General features: G+C 45.0%; 1 protein-coding gene across 1 annotated transcript in view; it reads left to right on the forward strand.

The window, feature by feature from the left end:
• The first annotated feature begins 280 nt into the window (after positions 1-280).
• Positions 281-20,950, forward strand: part of PRICKLE2 (prickle planar cell polarity protein 2) — a 278,984-nt gene continuing 258,314 nt past the window's right edge. The window contains exons 1-2 of the mRNA XM_029050890.1: positions 281-549; positions 1,663-1,748. Of these exons, the coding sequence (XP_028906723.1) occupies positions 508-549; positions 1,663-1,748 (128 nt within the window). The 5' untranslated portion in view covers positions 281-507. The remainder of the gene's footprint in view (positions 550-1,662; positions 1,749-20,950) is intronic.

Below are 20,950 nucleotides of genomic sequence, written 5' to 3' on the forward strand. Positions count from 1 at the left end.
GGAACGTGAATACAGCCGGGAGGTGAGAGAGGAAGCTAAGTCAGGAGTGAGCCAAGGGGAGGATGAGAGGATGGGGGGGGGGGGGGGGACGGAGAGATAAGGGGAGGGGGGAGATGCCGGGAGAGGGAGGGACCAGAGACAGCCGGGGGGTGGGCGGGGGGAGGAGAAGAGGAGGGGAGAGAAAAGAGAAGGGAGCGAGAAAGGGAGGGAACGGGAGAGAGAAAGCGAGAGGAGGAGAAGGAAATAAGGAGGAGGAGGAAGAAGAGGAAGAGGAGGAAAAGGAGGAGGAAGAGGAGAAGGAAGCGAGCCGGGAGCCGGGGAGAAGAAGAAGGACGGAAGGAACGAGCAGTAGCCCGAGCCAGCAGCGCGGGTCCCAGCCCAGCCCAACCCAGCCGAGCACAGCACTGCACTGCACTTCGGAGGAGTTGGCTTGGGCGGTAGTGGGCCGGGAAGAGGAGCGGGCTCCAGCCTTGAGCGAGAGGGGAAGGGGGAGAAAGGTTGCCTGCCATGTTCAGCCGGAGCTCCCGGAAAAGGCTGTCCAGCAGATCCGTGAGTAGCGGCCAGCCAGCGTCCCCTCGCCCTCCCCTCGAACCCCCGGAGCCGCGATCGTTCTGCGCCGTCCCTCCCCGACCCCCGCCGGAGCTCCTTGCTCTTCCCTCCCCGAGCACAGCCCCGACGGGGGTACGGGGCGGGGGTCTCCGTTCCGTGCCAGAGGGCAGTCCAAGCCCGAGGGGGGTGGTGGGGAGGAGTGCATGGGGAGCGGGCACCTGTGCCCCCAGGTGACGGCGGGGCGCTCGGCGGCTGGGTGTGCCCTTCTCGGAGGACGGACCGCTCCAGCGGGATCTCGTGGGTTCACGAGAGTCAAGACCACCCACCCCGGTTCTAGCCCCGCTGTCCCAAACCCCGATAGGGCGATCTGCTTTACACCCGGGGCCCGAAGACACAAGTGCCTTTTCCGCAGGGGGCTGAGCTGCCCTCCCTACTTATCGGGCAGGGGCACCTGGAACCGCAATCCTGCTGCCCAGGGGCCTAGCTGCACCTTTCATGAGTACCCAGAGGAGAGTCTCCATCTTCTGTTAGCTTGGAAAGCCCCAAACTAAGAGCAGCCCTGCCCGAGATCCTAGGACAAAGACCGCCCGGGATTGACCTTCTGTATCAAGCACAATGCTCATGCTTACTCCCTCCTAGATGTACTCCAATATCTGATTTTATTTCTTTAGGAAAATCACTTCCCCTTAGATACACAATGAAATGGAAATGGCATTCAGAGAAAGCGAGACTTGCTTTCTGTTTTTTTTTTTTCCTAGGAAATACAAATAAAATAAGGTGCTTGGGAACCCAAAGCTGTAGGCATGATTATTTCTTGATGTGATGGTTCATGAAAGGTCCATTTTGGGTGGTGAAATGGGCCCTCTTAGGTAGCCAGCTGTCCAGCACTTTGTGTCCATTCACGTCGTCGCACCCCAACTTTGTTAGCAAGGAATGGTCCATTTGATGAATTGTATTCAGTGTTAGTAAAGGGAATACAATGAAAAGGCAATTTTGGTTTTCTCTGGCCATCTGCACAATCATTTTCTCATTTGTTTTCAGACGTTTTGTATTTTGGAGTGGTGGCGTCTTTTCACATATGAGTTTGTGTGCCGTGTGTCTTTTGTTTTGAAGCTGACGGCCCTGGGAGAACCCGAAAGAGGACAGCCTTGCAATGCGTGTGGTGACCAGTGTCCTGGCTTTGCCTTGCATAAATGGAGGTAGGAAGCCTTGAATATGTTTTTCCCATCACACGGTAGTGACACCAGGAAAAAAAAAACTACCCCCACAAGTATGTGGAAAGAATGTAGATGCTGTACTTTTAAAAGCAGAAACTCATCTGCTACAAGTATCAAATGTGGACATAGCTAGACACAAGAGATGCAGTAGAGCCACATGAAGTATGCATTTACCTTTGTGGTTGCAGATAATTTGATTTCTTTCTTTTCTGTAGAATTGTGCCACAGTACACTTTTTCCCTTTTAAACTTCAGGTTTGAAATGTGATTTATTTTTCCCAACATTTGCCCAAATGTTTACTGTTTACTTGAGTAGTTTGTGTTTTCCTATTGTGTTTTTAATTTCAGTTCCAATGACTGTTTTCTTCTTCAGACCACAAATCCACCACTGCCTGCATTGTGTAAAGAAGTTTCAGGAGCCAGATGTTTCTTATTAATAAGCCTCTAAGGTTGACATTTGGAGGCAGACAAAGCTTGGGTTTGTGGTTTTGCATTCAGAGTCCAACAAGCTACCCTCCTGTCAGAGCCAGAGCCGGTCTACCTTTAGGGTTCTTGTGAAATGCTGGGGTACTTAGGAGTTTCCACTTCTTTAACCTGCTCTGTCCTGGGACAGCAGCGCGATTTAAAAAATGGCATGGTGGTTCACTCTCCTTTATATGTTCCACTTGCCTCATCCCCTTGTCAGCTGCCACTTGTCAGCTGTGTGACTGTGGGCAAGTCACAACTTCTCTGTGCCTCAGTTCCCTCATCTGTAAAATGGGGATGAAGACTGTGAGCCCCAACGTGGGACAACCTGATTCCCCTGTGTTTACCCCAGCGCTTAGAACAGTGCTCTGCACATAGTAAGTGCTTAACAAATACCAACATTATTATTATTATTATCCCCATGTCCCTCTTTGCTTCTCTCTTCCCTTCCCCTCAACTCTATACAGGAGTATGTGGTTCTCAATCCTGAGTTTTCGAAGAAGGCCTCATTTGATTCTGTCTCTTGATCTTTTCGGATGGAGGCTCCTGGGTCTCTGCCCCCACGCCCCTCCCCTTTTTCCTCGGTTCCCAGCTGCCTCATGTGCTATATACATGTTTATAAGGTCACTCCTGTCTGTCTTTCAGGAATTAAGTGCTTTTGTTTCATGTTGAGATTACTCTGGCAGCCTTTTGCCTGTGTTTCATGGTGCTGAGCACAACCCAAACAGCTCACGGGTGTTTAATAACTTCTACACAAGACAAGGGAAGGAGACCTTATAAATATGTAATTGGTAGACATGGGCATCCATCAGTGTTAGGCATGAACTGTAGCAGACCATCTCAAATAGCTGCACACTATGCTGGTTTTATGTTCATTATACAAGTGGATACATAGTAATAAAATGAAAAGGTGGGTGGATGATAAAATCAAATTAAGCATTTTGCAATTTTACACCGCAACAAAGAAGTCTACCAATAACATGATTTTCCGCAGCCCATGATGTGATAACTAGGGATTTGCTAAGAGAAAATAAATAGGAGTTACAAGATCTCCTTTTCTCAACAATGCCAGTCAAGATCACGTTTCCCAGTCCTTTCTTTTCTCGGTTAGCAAGAAAATTAAAAGAAAACATAAGTTGTTGGCTTGGAAATACTATGGGGTAGTACCCAATTTCAATTCTGGCAACTACCATTTTATCAGAGCCCATGAGAACCCTCAAATTGTGTTAACTTGCCTATTGTTTTGGAGAAACAAATATTTTTATTACTCAGAATTTATTTCAGCTTTTCTGCCAGTCAGCATTGTTTTACCATCGAAGTAAGTTGTCATGGCTGCAATAAAAGCTTTATTTTGGCCTGAAAGAGTAGACCAAGTGCTTCCATCCATTACTTCCAATGGAGAATGGATTCATATAGAAACAGAAACAGTTTTGTGTAACATTTTGGCTAATGAGGAACAAACTTTTCCTTTGCTAAGGCATATTTGTTGCTTGTGCAGATGTGCTCTGTGAGTGAGATTCACCCTCATCCTCTAAGTTTCACCAAATAATCTGGAGCATTTTATATAGTTCCTCTGAGCCCCCAAAATCATGTCATCAAAGATATGTTGACATTCTCCAGCTCTTGTCATGGAGATCATCTACTCTGGGACTCTGGCTGTGCCCCTTTTTGTGTCCTATTTGGGTCCCCCAAATAAAATATGGCAGCCTTATGTCCACATATTGAGGCCCTTTGTACCTGGAATCCTGGTACATTAATAAGGCTCTCCATCCTGCAAAGGGTCCTATATTGTTACGTGTACAACAAGGGAATTCTCACAAAAGATTAAGGCATCTTCATGGATTATGCTCCAAATGAAATCATCTACAATTAAGTACTTAATGGGCTTTAGTATTGAAAAGCTCTGCAGAACCTTAAACATAACTGCCTGCTAATGTCTGCTTACTTAAATCGGGTTTTAGAGGGCACACACTCATTTTTACAGTGAAAAGCAGTTGTCTTTTGCGATTGGGGATTTATGAAGGAAAATTTCACTAGAATTAAATGGATTTACATAAGTCGTCTATGCTACATGGAATGATAAATACCCTACATGACTGAATATCATAGAAAAGAGGCATTCACAGCACTTTAAGAAATGGTCTTAGCACTAGAAGAAACCCCGACTTTTAAAGAGAATCATAGATTAAGAATAGAAAGCCAGATTAATTAGCTTCAGAAACTTTAAGACCTTTTATAATCCTTTTAACATTAGTTTTGCTGATAAATACAAAATTTGCCCCCTTTGGGTTTAAAAACAGGGAGTTTAGTGAATAGATTTAGGAGTTGTGATTTTGTAAGGCTGCAGGTATTGAGAGCTGAACTCAGTTTCTGATGAAAGTTTTGTAACAAGCTATAAATGTACAAATCAATTTGCTTACTAATTAACTGTATTTCTGGACAAGAGAGTTAGGACTCCTTCTGTCCACTTTCTAACCAAAGTTTCAGTGTGTCAGTCAAGATTTTTGACAGCCAAACATCTTTCCTCAATAGCCATAGCAATCAAATTGATTGATTGATTGAACTTGTAATTCTGGGCCACACATTCTTGATTTCCTTTAATAGGTTGTTGGTATTTGTTAAGCGCTTACTATGTGCCGAGCACTGTTCTAAGCGCTGGGGTAGACACAGGGGAATCAGGTTGTCCCACGTGGGGCTCACAGTCTTCATCCTCATTTTACAGATGAGGTAACTGAGGCACCGAGAAGTTAAGTGACTTGCCCAAAGTCACACAGCTGACAAGTGGCCGAGCCAGGATTCGAACCCATGACCTCTGACTCCAAAGCCCGTGCTCTTTCCGCCAAGCCACGCTGCTTCTCTAATTTGTAAGGTTGTAATTTGTCTAAAGATTGGGCTAACAGATTATTTTGCATCGGGAATAAAACACCACAAGGAAAGGGAGTGTGGAGAGGTGGGTGTAATAGGAAAAATTGAGGGATGAATGCTGAAAATTCTGAATAGAATGAAAACTGCAGAGAGAAAACCAAACTGTGCATCCCACACTGATTTTCATTCTGTAGTCGTGGAGATACCTAAACTGTGTTTTCCCTCAAAGACTCCCTCCATTTCCACCACCAAAGACAGTGGCTTTAATTTTTTTTTCAAAGCTGCTTTTTATGTCACTGTTGGCGGAGCCTGATTGTGGCAATTTTCAGGTTTCTTTTGAAGGGAGAGAGAAAGTCAAGGAACTGATGGGGAAGTAGAACACTTGTTATTACAGCACCTGTGGCCTAAGAACTACATTTCTTAGAAGAAGAAAGCCTACATTTCACCTGGGAATAAGAGGTCATGAACCAGACTCTCTTCCTGCCTTCCTCCTCTCTCCTCCTTCCTCCTCTTCTTCCTCTTTCTCCCTTTTCCTCCTCCTGCAACACACCCGTATAGCCTTAATGAAGATCCAGCTCTCATGCCACTTGTAAGTATCCATGGTAAAAACTTGTGCTTCTGAGGAACTTTGCTTGTACCATCATAGTAGTTTGTGTTTTGAAATCTGCATATCTAGAGGTGTGCAGACATTGATAATGGCATTTATTAAGCACTTACTATGTGTCAAGCATTGGTCTAAGTGCTGGGGTAGATACAAGTTAATCGGGTTGGATAAAATTCCTGTGCATGTAGGAGGGAGTAGGATTTAACCCCCATTTTACAGAAGGGGTAACTGAGGTGCAGAGAGTTAAATGATTTGCCCAAGGTCACACAGTTGACAAGTGGTGGAGTCAGGATTAGAACCCAGGTTTTCTGACTCCCAGGCCCATGATTTTTTCTCTAGGCCATGCTGCATCTCATATTTGGATCTGGTTTAGATTTTCCCTGTTTTTCTTCCTGTGCGTTAAATTCAACTTCTGTTCTAATAGTAGTAGTATCTATTAAGAACTTACTGTGTGCGGAGCACTGTAAAGCACTGGTCTAAATTCTGAAAATTTGGGAAATCTCTGGAGCCACCATCAACTCTCCAAGTGGTAGTAGTAGTAACAGTATTTAGTAAATGCTTACTGTGTGCAAAGCACTGTACTAAGCACTGGGAGAGAATGGCCCCTAATGACCCTGATGGATATGTTTTTGCATTACAGAACTGCAATTACTATCCATATAGCATTTAGTGAGAGTTGGTATGACACAATTTAAAGAGCCAGAGTCCAACCATCAGGCTTGAAATTAGCCCCTTGCTTGGGGAGGATGACAATTCAATACAAGAATATAGAGTAAGAATACTACTGACTTTATTCATTTTATTCCAAGGCCCTGGGGGAAGGTAATGTTGAGGTTAAAAAAAATGTGCTTAACTGAGTATTTTGTACTTAGTTTCAAAGTAATTGCAAAGATTGGCCCATTTAAAATTAAGCCTGATTTTAAAATCACATCAATGAGACCTGTGCAAAATCAGGCATTGTATATTTTGGCTTTTGTATTAGCATAAACATACTATACCAGACATAGAACTAATCCCAGTGATCTTACTCTTATTCTGATAATCATGTATCTACCTTTCATTCATTCATTCAATAGTATTTATTGAGCGCTTACTATGTGCAGAGCACTGTACTAAGCGCTTGGAATGAACAAGTCGGCAACAGATAGAGACGGTCCCTGCCGTTTGACGGGCTTACAGTCTAATCGGGGGAGACAGACAGACGAGAACAATGGCAATAAATAGAGTCAAGGGGAAGAACATCTCGTAAAAACAATGGCAACTAAATAGAGTCAAGGTGATGTACATTTCATTAACAAAATAAATAGGGTAATAAATATATACAGTTGAGCAGACGAGTACAGTGCTGTGGGGATGGGAAGGGAGAGGAGGAGGAGCAGAGGGAAATGGGGGGAAAAGAGGGTTAAGCTGCGGAGGGGTGAAGGGGAGGGTGGTAGAGGGAGTAGAGGGAGAAGAGGAGCTCAGTCTGGGAAGGCCTCTTGGAGGAGGTGAGTTTTAAGTAGGGTTTTGAAGAGGGGAAGAGAATCAGTTTGGCGGAGGTGAGGAGGGAGGGCGTTCCAGGACCGCGGGAGGACGTGGCCCAGGGGTCGACGGCGGGATGGGCGAGACCGAGGGACGGTGAGGAGGTGGGTGGCGGAGGAGCGGAGCGTGCGGGGTGGGCGGTAGAAAGAGAGAAGGGAGGAGAGGTAGGAAGGGGCAAGGTGTTGGAGAGCCTTGAAGCCTAGAGTGAGGAGCTTTTGTTTGGAGCGGAGGTTGATAGGCAACCACTGGAGTTGTTTAAGAAGGGGAGTGACACGCCCAGATCGTTTCTGCAGGAAGATGAGCCGGGCAGCGGAGTGAAGAATAGACCGGAGCGGGGCGAGAGAGGAGGAAGGGAGATCAGAGAGAAGGCTGACACAGTAGTCTAGCCGGGATACAACGAGAGCCCGTAATAGTAAGGTAGCCGTTTGGGTGGAGAGGAAAGGGCGGATCTTGGCGATATTGTAAAGGTGAAACCGGCAGGTCTTGGTAATGGATAGGATGCGTGGGGTGAACGAGAGAGACGAGTCAAGGTTGACATCGAGATCGCGGGCCCGAGAGACGGGAAGGATGGTCGTGCCATCCACGGTAATAGGGAAGTCTGGGAGAGGACCAGGTTTGGGAGGGAAGATGAGGAGCTCAGTCTTGCTCATGTGCTTAGTACATAGAAAATATTTAATAAATACCATAATTGATCAATATTATACCAGGCATTTAGGTAATCCCAATGAGGCTAATAACTGTTACTGTCATTCTGATAATCATATATCTACCTCAGTGATGCACACAGCAAGTATTTTATAAATCCCATAATTGATCAATAAAATACAAAAATCCTAGGAGGAGCAGCATGGCCTAGTGGAAAGAGCACAGACCTGTGAGTCAGAGGACCTGGGTTCTAATCTTGACTCCACCACTTACTTAATAATAATAATAATGTTGGTATTTGTTAAGCACTTACTATGTGCAGAGCACTGTTCTAAGCGCTGGGGTAGACACAGGGGAATGAGATTGTCCCACGTGGGGCTCACAGTCTTCATCCCCATTTTACAGATGAGGGAACTGAGGCACAGAGAAGTGAAGTGACTCGCCCACAGTCACACAGCTGACAAGTGGCAGAGCTGGGATTCGAACTCATGACCTCTGACTCCAAAGCCCGCGCTTTTTCCACTGAGCCACGCTGCTTCTCTACTTGCTGTGTGACCTTGGGTAAGTCACTTAGCTTCTCTGTGCCTCAGTTTCCTCAACTGTAAAATGGGGATTTAATACCTTTTCTCTTCCTTATGTAGATTGAGCACCCCAGGTGGGACCTGTTTGTCTTGTATCTACCCCAGTGCTTAGTGCAGTGCTTGGAACATAGTAAGCAGTTAACAAATACCACAATTATTATTATTGTTATTATTATTACCAACTTGACCCTTCCCACCTCTTGTTGTTATGTGCCTAAGAAATAATTGCACCCATTTCAGTCTGAAGTTCCTTGTTAGAAAGAGAAGTGGTATGTAAATGCACCGAGGGTGGGGTATTGTGGTGTTGATGGTGACGTCATTAAAAGTTACTAGTTTGCCTTGACAAATGAAGAGATATAATGAACCAGATTATTCTCTGTGTGTCTCAATCTAGTGGCAAGTTAGGTATTTAAGGAGTGCCTTAACTCTTCTAGGCCACTAGGGAAACATTTGAAAATCTGTAGCTCTATAATGTAAATATACCATTGCTCTGCTGTGTTATTTTTGCAAATCAATGGTCCCCTTTAGGCCTGAAACAGTTAATGCATCTCTGTTAGTGCCTAACTTTCTATCAGGGAGTGACTTGTGCACTGGGGAGAATGAAGCCCATTATTTGCTTAATAGTGTGGATTTGATGTGATTATACATTGCTTGCTCTAAAGCACCCTAATGCTAGTATACACTACAGCTGTGGTCTTAAAAATGAAAATCATATAAGAATCATTGCTTGGTGCAGTGTTTTGGGGATAAACTGGCTTTTGAAAGGTGGCATTGTGTGAGAAAGTGAAATATGATACAATAAATATTCCACCTCCTTAGGAGTCTACTCGCTGTTTTCTAATCAGATCTGCATTACATTAAACTGTACACCATTCAGCTTGTTAACAAGCTTTGGCATTAAACAAAGTAGTCAGGGTTTGGTGAATGAATGGCCATTAGAAGTATCTTTTGCATAATGTTTCAAAGAAGAGAAAAGCCTGCAAAAGTGGTGGACTGGAAAGAGAAAGGGGAAAAGAGAATTTACAGTTTGTTCTTAATGAAATTAGTATAGCTATGCAATCCTTAAAGTTGACAAATGTGTGCCGAAGAACAAAACAAAAGGGGTTTGCCACATCAAAGATTTGATTGACTGCTTTTGATTTTAGATTTTATCTAGCTAAAATAAAAATCATCTTCACTCTATGTTTAAAAATAAATGGAAGTACTTTTAAACATGCTAAAATTGATCTATCCGGAGCTCGTGTGAGGCATGTGATTGGGTTTTAAATTTTGAAAACTACTTGATTTTGCAGAAACTGTTGCTGTCCCAGCTCTTTTCATAAGGAATTAGGCTTCATGATTATGTACGTGAAGAGACTTGGTAATCTGCATTTATTAGGATATGAATTAGGACTTCTGGGGCCTTATTAATGAGTGAAAATGTTTCCTTCAACAATTCCGTGAAATTACTTTGTTAATATTGTATACGTTTGTGCACTTTTCCCACTTGGGCGTCCCTTGAAGTGTTTTACATTTAGCTTTTAATGCTGATATACTTTGGTTTTCCTCAAATGGCCTATAGGATTGCCTTAGAATCATCACAACCCCTGTTTCCTTTCAACAAGCTACCCTCCAGACTCCCCAAAGTTTCTAAGAAACAAAAATCTAAAGAAACGTAGCTAAGTGCTGAGTTACTCTTTATTTTTGTTTGGGACATATTTGAAGTCACAAAGGTGGAACACTTAATGAGCACCGAGAGCCATGACCATTTATGTTCTTTCACCGGGAGCCAGAAATGAATCCATGCAAATGTTCTAGAGGATTTGGGGCTTTTTACACAGACCCAGAGAATTATTTGCAGAATCTTTGAAGACTACTCTGTGGCCTTATGGAAAACACCAAATGTGAGGGAATTTTTGCAAACACTACATATCATTTGGCCAAATACAAAAGAACAAGCCTGGATTTGTGAACTTTGACAGATTAAACCTAAAGATTAGGCATTAGCTACCATTGAGGGGCCTTCAGCTGTGTGTTTGCTATCCCAGTTGGTCAAACAGATTGTCTGTTTGAATCTGTTTGACCTTCAGGGTCTGTTGACCTGTAGGTCTGTAAGTCATCTTGGGCTTTTGCTGGAATGAGGACTGGGGATCTGGAATGAATGGGAAACGTAGCTATTAGTAGCCGTTAAGAATGCATTCAGTTAAGGGGGGGGTTCTATTCCAGACAAACTCCATGTTAAGGAAAATTTGTGTTATCATAGACACACCTTGACCGATGCTATACTCCCAGCAGGGTCTATCTTCGTAACATCTCTACAATCCGCCCTTTCCCCTCCATCCAAACTGCTACCACCTGATCCAAGCACTTGCCACATCCCATCTTGACTACTGCATCAGCCTCCTAACTTCTCCCCTCTCCAGTCCCTACTGCACTCTGCTGCCTGAATCATTTTTCTAAAACTTCATTCTGTGCACATATCTCCATTCCTCCAAAAATTCCAGTAGTTACCAATGCAGCACTGCATTAAGCAGAAACTCCTCATCATTAGCTTTGTCACCCAATCAACTCTCTGCACATTTACTTAATCCTTGCTCCTTTCACACTACAGGCCAACCTGCACACTTTGCTCTTCAGTGCCATACTAGTCAGTGTACCTTGCTTTCATCTCTCTTGCCATTTACCCTTCGGAGCACAGGCCTGGGAATCAGGGGAACTGGGTTCTAATCCTGGTGCTGCCAGTTGCTTGCTGTGTGACCTTGAGCAAGTCATTTCACTTCTCTGTGCTTCAGTTTCCTCAACTGTAGAATGGGGACTCAGTATCTGTTTTCCCTCCTACTTAGACTGTGAGCCCCATGTAGGACAGGGAATGTATCCAACCTGATTAACTTGGATCTATCCCAGCACTTAGAACAGTGCTTGACACATAGTAAGTTCTTAACAAATACCATAATAATATTAATAATAATCATCCTCCCTCCCCGTTTATATCCGAGAGACCATCACTCTCCCCATCTTCAAAGCCCTACTGAAATCATACCTCCAGCATGCCTTCTCTGACTAACCTCTCAGCTTCTCACCCTATTGTCCCTCCTTTCTGCATCACCTACTCACTTGAGGTTAGTCAGGGAAGGTGTCCTAAAGGAGATAGGCCTTTAGGAGGCCTTTGAAGATGGGGAGGGAGGTGGTCTGTCCTCTGTGAAGCAGAAGGAAGTTCCAGGAAGAAAGGAGGGTGTGAGTAAGTGGTTGATGATAAGAGAGGCCAGATCAAGACACAGAAAGTAGATTAGTGTTAGAGTGAAGTATGAGGGCTGAGTTGTAGTAAAAGAGGAAGGAGAGAGCTGATTGAGTGCCTTGAACTTGATAGTAAGGTGTTTCTCTTAGATGCAGGGATGGATGGGCAATCACTGGAGGTTTTTGAGGGGTGGGGAACCATGAGTAGAGTGTGTTTTTTAGAAAAAAGATCCGAGCAGCAGAGTGAAGTATGGACTGGAGAGGGGATAGACTGGAGACAGGGGAGTCAGCAAGGAGGCTGATGCAATAGTAGAAGTGGGATATAAATGCTTGGATCAGCATGGCAGCATTTCAGGTGGAGAAGGAGTGGATTCTAGAGATGTTATGAAGGTAGAACTAACAGGCTGCTCTCAGCAGCCCCAGGAGTACATACTTGCACCTCTACTGTACTTGCACACTATAATCTATCTGGTGAGACTTAGTTCATCTCCTTCATTAATTATCTTTGTATCCTATTTTGTGATCCTGACCCAATTAAAGGTTACCCAAAATTCCTCTGAGAGTTGGTTAGCAGTGTATTCACTTGTAAAGTGATCAGATTTTTCTAAGACCAATATGGGTAAGGGGATTCAAGAAGGTGCGGTCAATATGAGAAGCAACATAGCCTAGTGGAAAGAGCATGAGCCTGGGAGTCAGAGGACCTGGGTGACCTGGGTTCTAATCCAGATCCATCACTCGCCTGCTGTATCATCTTGGGCAAATCACTTAATTTCTCTGAGATTCAATTACCTCATCTGTAAAAAGGGGAGTCAGATTGTGAGCCCCACATGGGACATGGATTGTATCCAACCTAATAGGTTTGAATCTACCCCAGTGCTTAGTGCAGTGCCTGGTACATAGTAAGAGTTTAACAAATACCATTAAAAAATAGTTCAATCATGTGACAGGGAAACTGAAGGGAAAGATTAACAGAGATTGAGACAGATGGAGAGATGGAGACAGAGGCTGCAGGCACACACATCCTCATCGAGGCAGTTGGTTTTGGCCTAGAGTTGAGCAGAAGCAGAAGGGGAGGTAACAAACAGCTGCAGTCGAGGGCAGTTGCCACTGTACTCCTCAAGAGTTCCCACCCTGTCTTCCTGGGGCTAGCAGAAAAAAGAAACAGTGACAGGACCTCCATGGAGCCAGTGGCCAAGGCTGCTTACTTCATTTTCCTTCTGCGATAACTCAGGTTTTCCTGCAGCTGCTTCCCAGCTCTACTCTGTTGTCTCCTTGGACTTTCCCTGTAGCCACCATGATTACCAAAAGCAGGACTCTTTCCAGCCTTTTGGGGGAGGGAGGAGCAAGTGGCACAGTGTATAATTGGCCACCTAGGGATGGGATGGATAATTATTTAATGCAATGGTTATGTCCTTTCTCTCCATCCATGCTGAACCAAACACTTATCCTTTCCTGTCTTGATTATTGCGTCATCCCATTTCCACTGACTTTAAGGCACTCAATCAGCTCTCTCCCTTATATCTTACCTTGCTGATCTCCTACTACAACCCTATCTGCACACTTCAGTTCTCTAATGCCAACTATTCTCTTTGTCTCAGTTTCGTCTATCTCACCGCCAGTCCCTTCCTTACTTTCTCCATCTGGACTGGAACTCCCTCACCCCTCATATCCAACAGACTATCACTCTCCCCAACTTCAAAACCCTTGTAAAATCACATCTCGTACAAGAGGCCTTCCCCGACTAAGCCCTCATTTCCTCTCCGCCTTCCCCTATGCATCACCTATGCACATGGCTGTGTACTGCTTAAAAACTTTGATACTCACCCTAACCTCACAGCACTAATGTAAATATCTGTAATTTATTTACAGATAAACTAGACTCTAGACTGTAAGCTTCTTGTGAGCAGGGAATGAATCTACCAACTCTGTTATATTGTGCTCTACCAAGTGCTTAGTACAGTGTTCTTCACACAGTAAGTCCTCAATAAATGCCATTGATTGATTATACTCTATAGAGAAGCAATGTGGCTCAGTGGAAAGAGCGCGGGCTTGGGAGTCAGAGGTCACGGGTTCTAATCCCGGATCTGCCGCTGGTCAGCTGTGTGACCTTGGGCAAGTCACTTAACTTCTGTGCCTCAGTTACCTCATCTGTCAAATGGGGATGAAAACTGTGAGCCCCACATGGGACAACCTGATCACCTTGTATCCCCCAGTGCTTAGAACAGTGCTTTGCACATAGTAAGTGCTTAACAAATATTTCCCCAAACTCTAATTTATTTTAATGGTTATATCCTCCTGTAAGCTGTAAACTTATTATGGACAGGGATCATCTCTACCAACTCTATTATATTGGCCCTTCCTAAGTGCTTAGTCATTCCACAATAAATACCATTGATTGTTTGATCTGTAAAATGGGGATTAAATAACTATTCTCTCTTCCTCTTTGACTGTGAGCCCCATCTGAGACAGGGACCATGTCTGATCTGCTTATTCTATATCTACCCCAGTGTTTACTACAGTGCTGATACATAGTAAGGGCTTAGGAAATGCCACAATTATTATTATATTAAGGCACAAGTAGTTCCCTGACCTCAAGGAGAGCACATTCTAACTGGGAATCTCTAGTGTTTTGCTTGGTGGTAGAAAGCAGAGCATATTTCAGGTGGCTGAGTATTCTCTTGCAGCGAGCTTTCTTGAATGAATTTTCAGTTCATTAAATTTAAATAACTTCATCATCAACATTATAATAATGATATTAACTGTGGCATTTAAGTGCTTACTATATGCCAAGCACTATGTTGAGCTTTATCCTTTCCTGCCTTAACTCTGCCCTCTCCTCCGCCAGGCAAAACTACTTTTCTTCCCTCATTGACACCCATGCCCGTCACCCTGCCAATTGTTCCGGAATTTTAATTCTTTCCTCCAGCCCCCTGTTCCTCCCCGTTCCTCATCCCTCACCCCCAACAATCTGGCCACCTACTTCATCACAAAAATTAACACAATCAGGTCTGAGCTCCCCAAAGTCACCCCTCCCCATTCTGCCTCCACTCCCTCAATCCTCTCCCCTACTTTCCCATCCTTCCCTGCAGTATCTTCAGAGGAGATCTCCTCCCTCCTCACAAGTGCCACCCCCTCCATCTGTCCTTCACACCCCATTCCCGCTCACCTTATAAAAACCATCGCGCCTTCCCTCCTCCCCTCCTTAACTTCTACCTTTAACCACTCACTCTCCAATGGCATCTTCCCCTCTGCCTTCTAACATGCCCATGTCTCCCCCATCTTAAAAAACCCTCTCTCGACCCCATTTCCCCTTCCAGTTATCGCCCTATCTCCCTACTACCCTTCCTTTCCAAAATCCTAGTACAAGTCGTCTACACTCGCTGCTTAGAATTCCTTAACTCCCATTCTCTCCTGGACCCCCTCCAATCTGGCTTCCGTCCCCTCCACTCTACTGAGACTGCTCTCTCTAAGGTCACCCATGACCTCCTTCTTGCCAAATCCAATGGCTCCTACTCCATTCTAATTCTCCTTCACCTCTCAGCTGCCTTTGACACTGTCGACCATCCCCTCCACCTCCACACCTTATCTCACCTTGGCTTCACGGACTCCGTCCTCTCCTGGTGCTCCTCTTATCTCTCTGGCCGGTCATTCTCGGTCTCCTTCACAGGCGCCTCCTCCCCCTCCCATCTTTTAACTGTTGGAGTTCCTCAAGGGTCAGTTCTTGGCCCTCTTCTGTTCTCCATTTCCACTCACTCCCTTGGTGAACTCATTCGCTCCCATGGCTTCAACTATCATCTCTATGCAGATGACACACAAATCTACATCTCCTCCCCTGTCCTCTCCCGCTCCCTTCAGGCTCGTATCTCCTCCTGCCTCCAGGATGTCTCCACCTGGATGTCTGCCCGCCCCCAGAACTCAACATGTCCAAAACTGAGCTCCTTATCTTCCCTCCCAAGCCCTGTCCTGACTTCCCTGTCACTGTGGATGGTACGACCATCCTTCCAGTCTCACAGGCCCGCAACCTTGGTGTCATCCTTGACTCAGCTCTCTCATTCACCCCACAAATCCAATCCGTCACCAATGCCTGCCGGTCTCACCTTTACAATATCGCCAACTCGCCCTTTCCTCTCCATCCAAACGGCTATCTTACTGGTAAAAGCTCTTATAATATCCAACTGGATTATGTTGTCAGCCTTCTCTCTGAGCTCCCTTCCTCCTGTCTCTCCCCGCTCCAGTCTATTCTTCATTCCGCTGCCCGGATCATCTTCCTGCAGAAACGCTCTGGGCATGTCACTCCCCTTCTTAAAATCCTCCAGTGGTTGCCTATCAACCTCCGCACGAAACAAAACCTTCTCACTCTGGGCTTCAAGGCTCTCCATCACCTTGCCCCCTCCTACCTCTCCTCCCTTCTCTCTTTCTACTGCCCACCCTGTACACTCCACTCCTCTTCCGCTCACCTCCTCACTGTCCTTTGTTCACACCTATTCTGCCGTCGACCTCTGGCCCACGTCCTACCGCTGTCTGGGAACGCTCCCCCTCCTCTTCTCCGCCAAACTAACTCTCTTCCCCTCTTCAAAGCCCTACTGAGAGCCCACCTCCTCCAAGAGGCCTTCCCAGACTGAGCTTCCCCTTTTCCCTCTGCTCCCTCTCTGCTCCACCTCCGCCTTCTGCTCCCTCCCCCTTCCCCCCTTCACCTCCCCTCAGCTAAGCCCCCTTTCCCCCCTTTCCCTATGCTCCTCCCCCCTCCCTTCCCCTCCCCTCAGCACTGTGCTCATTTGTATATATTTTTATTACCCTATTTATATTGTTAATGAGATGTACATCCCCTTGATTCTATTTATTGTGTTTAAGTTGTCTTGTTTTTGTCCGTCTGTCTCCCCTGATTAGACTGTAACCCGTCAATGGGCATGGATTGTCTCTATCTGTTGCCGAATTGTACATTCCAAGCTCTTAGTACAGTGCTCTGCACCTAGTAAGCACTCAATAAATACTATTTAATGAATGAATGAATGAATTGAGCACTGGGGCAGATACAAGATAATCATGTCCCATATGGGACTCACAATCTAAGCAGGAGGGAGAATGGGCTTTGAATCCCCATTTTTCAGATGCAGAAACTGAGGCACAGACAAGTTAAGTGAGTTGCCCAAGGTCATATGGCAGACAGGTCATTTAACTCATTGACCATTAGGTCATACTGCATCCTCATTATTAGCAGGTAGTAAGTGTTAAAAACTCACCTTTAAAGATGCTGTATAGATATGGTTCTTACTTTATTGAATAGAAAGTCACAATCAGGGGCATTGCCAAGCATCCTGATTGACTTGGAGATGATGCCCAAGTAATGATTGTCTAGGCCACGGGAGCAGTAGGGGAAAGAGAAAGAGGGAGAGGATAAGGAAAGGAAGAGGAAAAGGAGTGGAGAAGAGGAGGAAATAGGTAGGGAGGCAGGAGAGCTGAGAACTGAAGTCCCAGGGCATCTGGGGAAGAGGAGAAAAACATATCCTGTTTATTCAATTCAGTCATATTTATTGAGCACTTACTGTGTGCAGATCACTGTACTAAGTACTTGAGAGATCCGCAGTCAAGGGAGCTAGGGATAGGGATGCTGAAGAAGTAGAAGAAGTGACATGGAGTTGATCACTATCTGGTGCAGCCTGAACATTTCTTCTAGTCTCCCCCACTAGACTGTAAGCTCGATGTGGGAAGGGAACGTATCTACCAACTCTGTTATATTGTTATATTGTACTTTCCCAAGTGCTTAGAACAGTGCTCTGCACACAATAAGTGCTCAAGAAAGAAATCCGATTGATTGATTAGTACATTTTAAAAGAGACATTGTGCTGAACATTCTGTCTCTCTGGAAGGCCTTTTGACATTTCCAATACAATAGGAAGAGCACAAGGTCATATATGAGAGTTTACAATATATATGATCTTTATTGCTAGTGGGCCTTGTTTTGTGAAATCAAATGAATGTCTTGTCTATTGGAATAGGGGAAGGAAGAAAATCAATACTTCATTTCCACTTACTTGGGTTTAGCTTTCTGGAGGATTTGGGACTTAAGAAATTTGAAAGGATGGTGATGGACAGTTTTGACCATGGGATTGGGAGTCAGGAGACTTGGGTTCTAATCCCAATCTGCAGTTTGCCTGTTTTGTGACCTTGGGCAAATCACTTACCTTCTCAATGTCTCAGTTTCCTCATCTGTAAACTAGAGATTACATTCCTGCTATCCCTGCCCCTTAGACTGTGAGCCCCAAGTGGGTAAGGGACTGTGTCCAACCTGGTTATCTTGTATCTACTCCAGTGCTTAGTGCTGTGCTTGGCACATAATAAGCACTTAACAAATACCACTCATTACTATTATTACTATTATAATGAAGGATGAAATAGGGATTGGTCAGTTAATCAAGCACTATTTATTTCCCTGATACTTTTGACCAGTTAGCCATCAAGACACTGGGCATAGCTAGTTCTGAGTCCCCTTTTATTCTCCATTGACACCCACTCCCTTGGAGAACTCGTTCACTCCCATGACTTCAACTACCACCCCTATGCCGATGATTCCCAAATCTACCATTCCACCTCTTCCCTCTCTCCTCCAGTCTCACATTTCCTCCTGCTTTCTGGACCTCTCTACTTGAATGTCCCACTGACACCTCAAACACAACATGTCTAAAACAGAACTCCTCATCTCCGCATCCAAACTCCCTGCAACTTTCCCATCACTGTAGACAGCACCACTATCTCCCTGTCACACAAGCCCATAATGTTGGAATTATCCTTGACTCATCTTTCTTGTTCAACCCACATAGTCAGTCTGTCACCAGATCCTGTCATTTCTACCTTCACAACACATCTCTAGAATCCAGCCCTTCTTATGCAGTCCCTCTAGACTGTAAGCTCATTTTGGACAGGGAATGTGTCTCTCATATTTTTGGGTTTTACTCTTTCAAGTGCTTAGTATAGTGCCCTGCACAGAGGAAGCACTCAATAAATACAATTGATAGGTTAACTGATTCAAAGTGCTGATCCATCAGGCTCCTCACTGACCTCCCTGCTCCAGTCTCTCCCCTCTCCAGTCCATACTTCATTCTGCTGTGGAAAACAATATTCTAAAAAAAAATTCAGGCCATGTCTCCCCACTCCATAAAAGCATGCACTGGTTGCCTGCCCATCCACCTCTGCATTAACCAGAAATTCCTTACCATCAGCTTCAAGGCACTCAGTTGACCCTCCCGCTCCTACCCAACGGGTACTAATCTCCTGCTACAACCCAGAGCAAATACTTCACTCCTCTATCACCAAACTATACACTGTGCCTCAATCTCATCTCTCTTGCTGCTGATCCCTTGCTCACGCCCTCCCTCTAGTCTGGAATTTCTGTCATTTTCATCTGACCACCATTCTCTTTGTCTTCAAAAAACTACTAAAATCACATCTCCTCCAAGAAAACTTCCATGAACGACCTCTTTTTTTCCCCACACTATTCGCCCTCCCTTCTGCACTGCCTATGCACTTGGGTCTGTACCCCTTAATCATTTAAATATGCACCCCACCCCCAGCACCACAGCACTTATGCAAATATCTTTATCCTCTGCTACCCCTCTCTGTAATTTATTTTAATGTCTGTCTCCTTGAGGAGCAAGGGTCATGTCTACCAAATCTGTTGTATATTTCCAAACACTTAGTACAGTACTCTGCACACAGTAAGTGTTCAAGAAATACCATTGAATGATTAACTCTGAAGATTTTAATAATCAGTTAAGCACCTGTGTAAGTGATTTGGCCTCAAAAACTAATACTAGATGACATAATACTTCAATTGCTTCAGCATCCTGTTAGTCTTTGACAATCTCCCTATATACCAACTCTATTATATTGTACTCTCCCAAGTGCTTAGTACAGAGCTCTGCACACAGTAAGCACTCAATAAACATGATTGATTGATTTATTGATCTCCAATTTGCATACAAGGACTGTAGCAGCAAGACTGTCAAAAAGTTTAACTTACCTGATATTTATATGAAGATTATTTAAAGGAAAACAAAATAGTGCCCTCAAAGCTGAGTTAGAATGCTTGGAAAGCAGTGGGGTGAAAAGGCACAATTGGGTGTCTTGCCGTTTCAATCACTCATTCAATAGTATTTATTGAGTGCTGACTATGTGCAGAGCACTGTACTAAGTGCTTGGAATGTACAATTAGGCAACAGATAGAGACAATCCCTGCCCAATGATGGGCTTACCGTCTAAACTGGGAAGACAGACAGCAAAGCAAAACAGAACAAAACAAAAGACAACATCATCAAGATAAATAGAATCAAGTAGATATACACCTTATTAACAAAATGAATAGGGTAATAAATAATATATACCAATGAGCACAGTGTTGAGGGGAGGGGAAGGGGGAAGAGCAGAGGGTGAGGGGGAGGAGACGGGGAGCAGAGGGAAAGGGGGGCTCATTCTGGGAAGGCCTCCCGGAGGAGGTGAGCTCTCAGTAGGGCTTTGAAGAAGGGAAGAGAATTAGTTTGGCAGAGGAGAGGAGGGAGGACATTCCAGGACAGCAGTAGGACATGAGCCAGGGGTTGACGGCAGGATAGGCATGAACGCGGGACAGTGAGGTGGTGAGTGGCAGAGGAGCGGAGTGTATGGGGTGGGCAGTAGAAAGAGAGAAGGGAGGTGAGGTAGGAGGGGGCAAGGTGATGGAGAGCTTTGAAGCCAAGAGTGAGTTTTTGTTTCGTGCGAATGTTGATAGGCAACCACTGGAGTTTTTTGAGGAGGGGAGTGACACGCCCAGAGCGTTTTTGTACGAAGATGATCCGGGCAGCAGAAGGAAGAATAGACTGGAGTGGGGAGAGACAGGAGGAAGGGAGATCAGAGAGGAAGCTGACACAATAATCCAATTGGGATATTATGAGAGCTTGTACCAGCACGATAGCAGTTTGGATGGAGAGGAAAAGACGGATCTTGGCGATATTGTGAAGATGAGACCGGCAGGTGTTGGTGACGGATTGGATGTGTGGGGTGAATGAGAGAGCTGAGTCAAGGATGACACCAAGGTTGAGGGCCTGTGAGACTGGAAGGATGGTCGTACCATCCACAGTGACAGGGAAGTCAGGAAGAGGACAGGGCTTGGGAGGGAAGATGAGCTCAGTTTTGGACATGTTGAGTTTTAGGTGGTGGGCAGACATCCAGGTGGAGACGTCCTGGAGGCAGGAGGAGATACGAGCCTGGAAGGAGGAGGAGAGAACAGGGGAGGAGATGTAGATTTGTGTCATCTGCATAGTT

The sequence above is a fragment of the Ornithorhynchus anatinus genome, chromosome X1 (genome assembly GCF_004115215.2).
Source record: "Ornithorhynchus anatinus isolate Pmale09 chromosome X1, mOrnAna1.pri.v4, whole genome shotgun sequence".
Classification (NCBI taxonomy): domain Eukaryota; kingdom Metazoa; phylum Chordata; class Mammalia; order Monotremata; family Ornithorhynchidae; genus Ornithorhynchus; species Ornithorhynchus anatinus.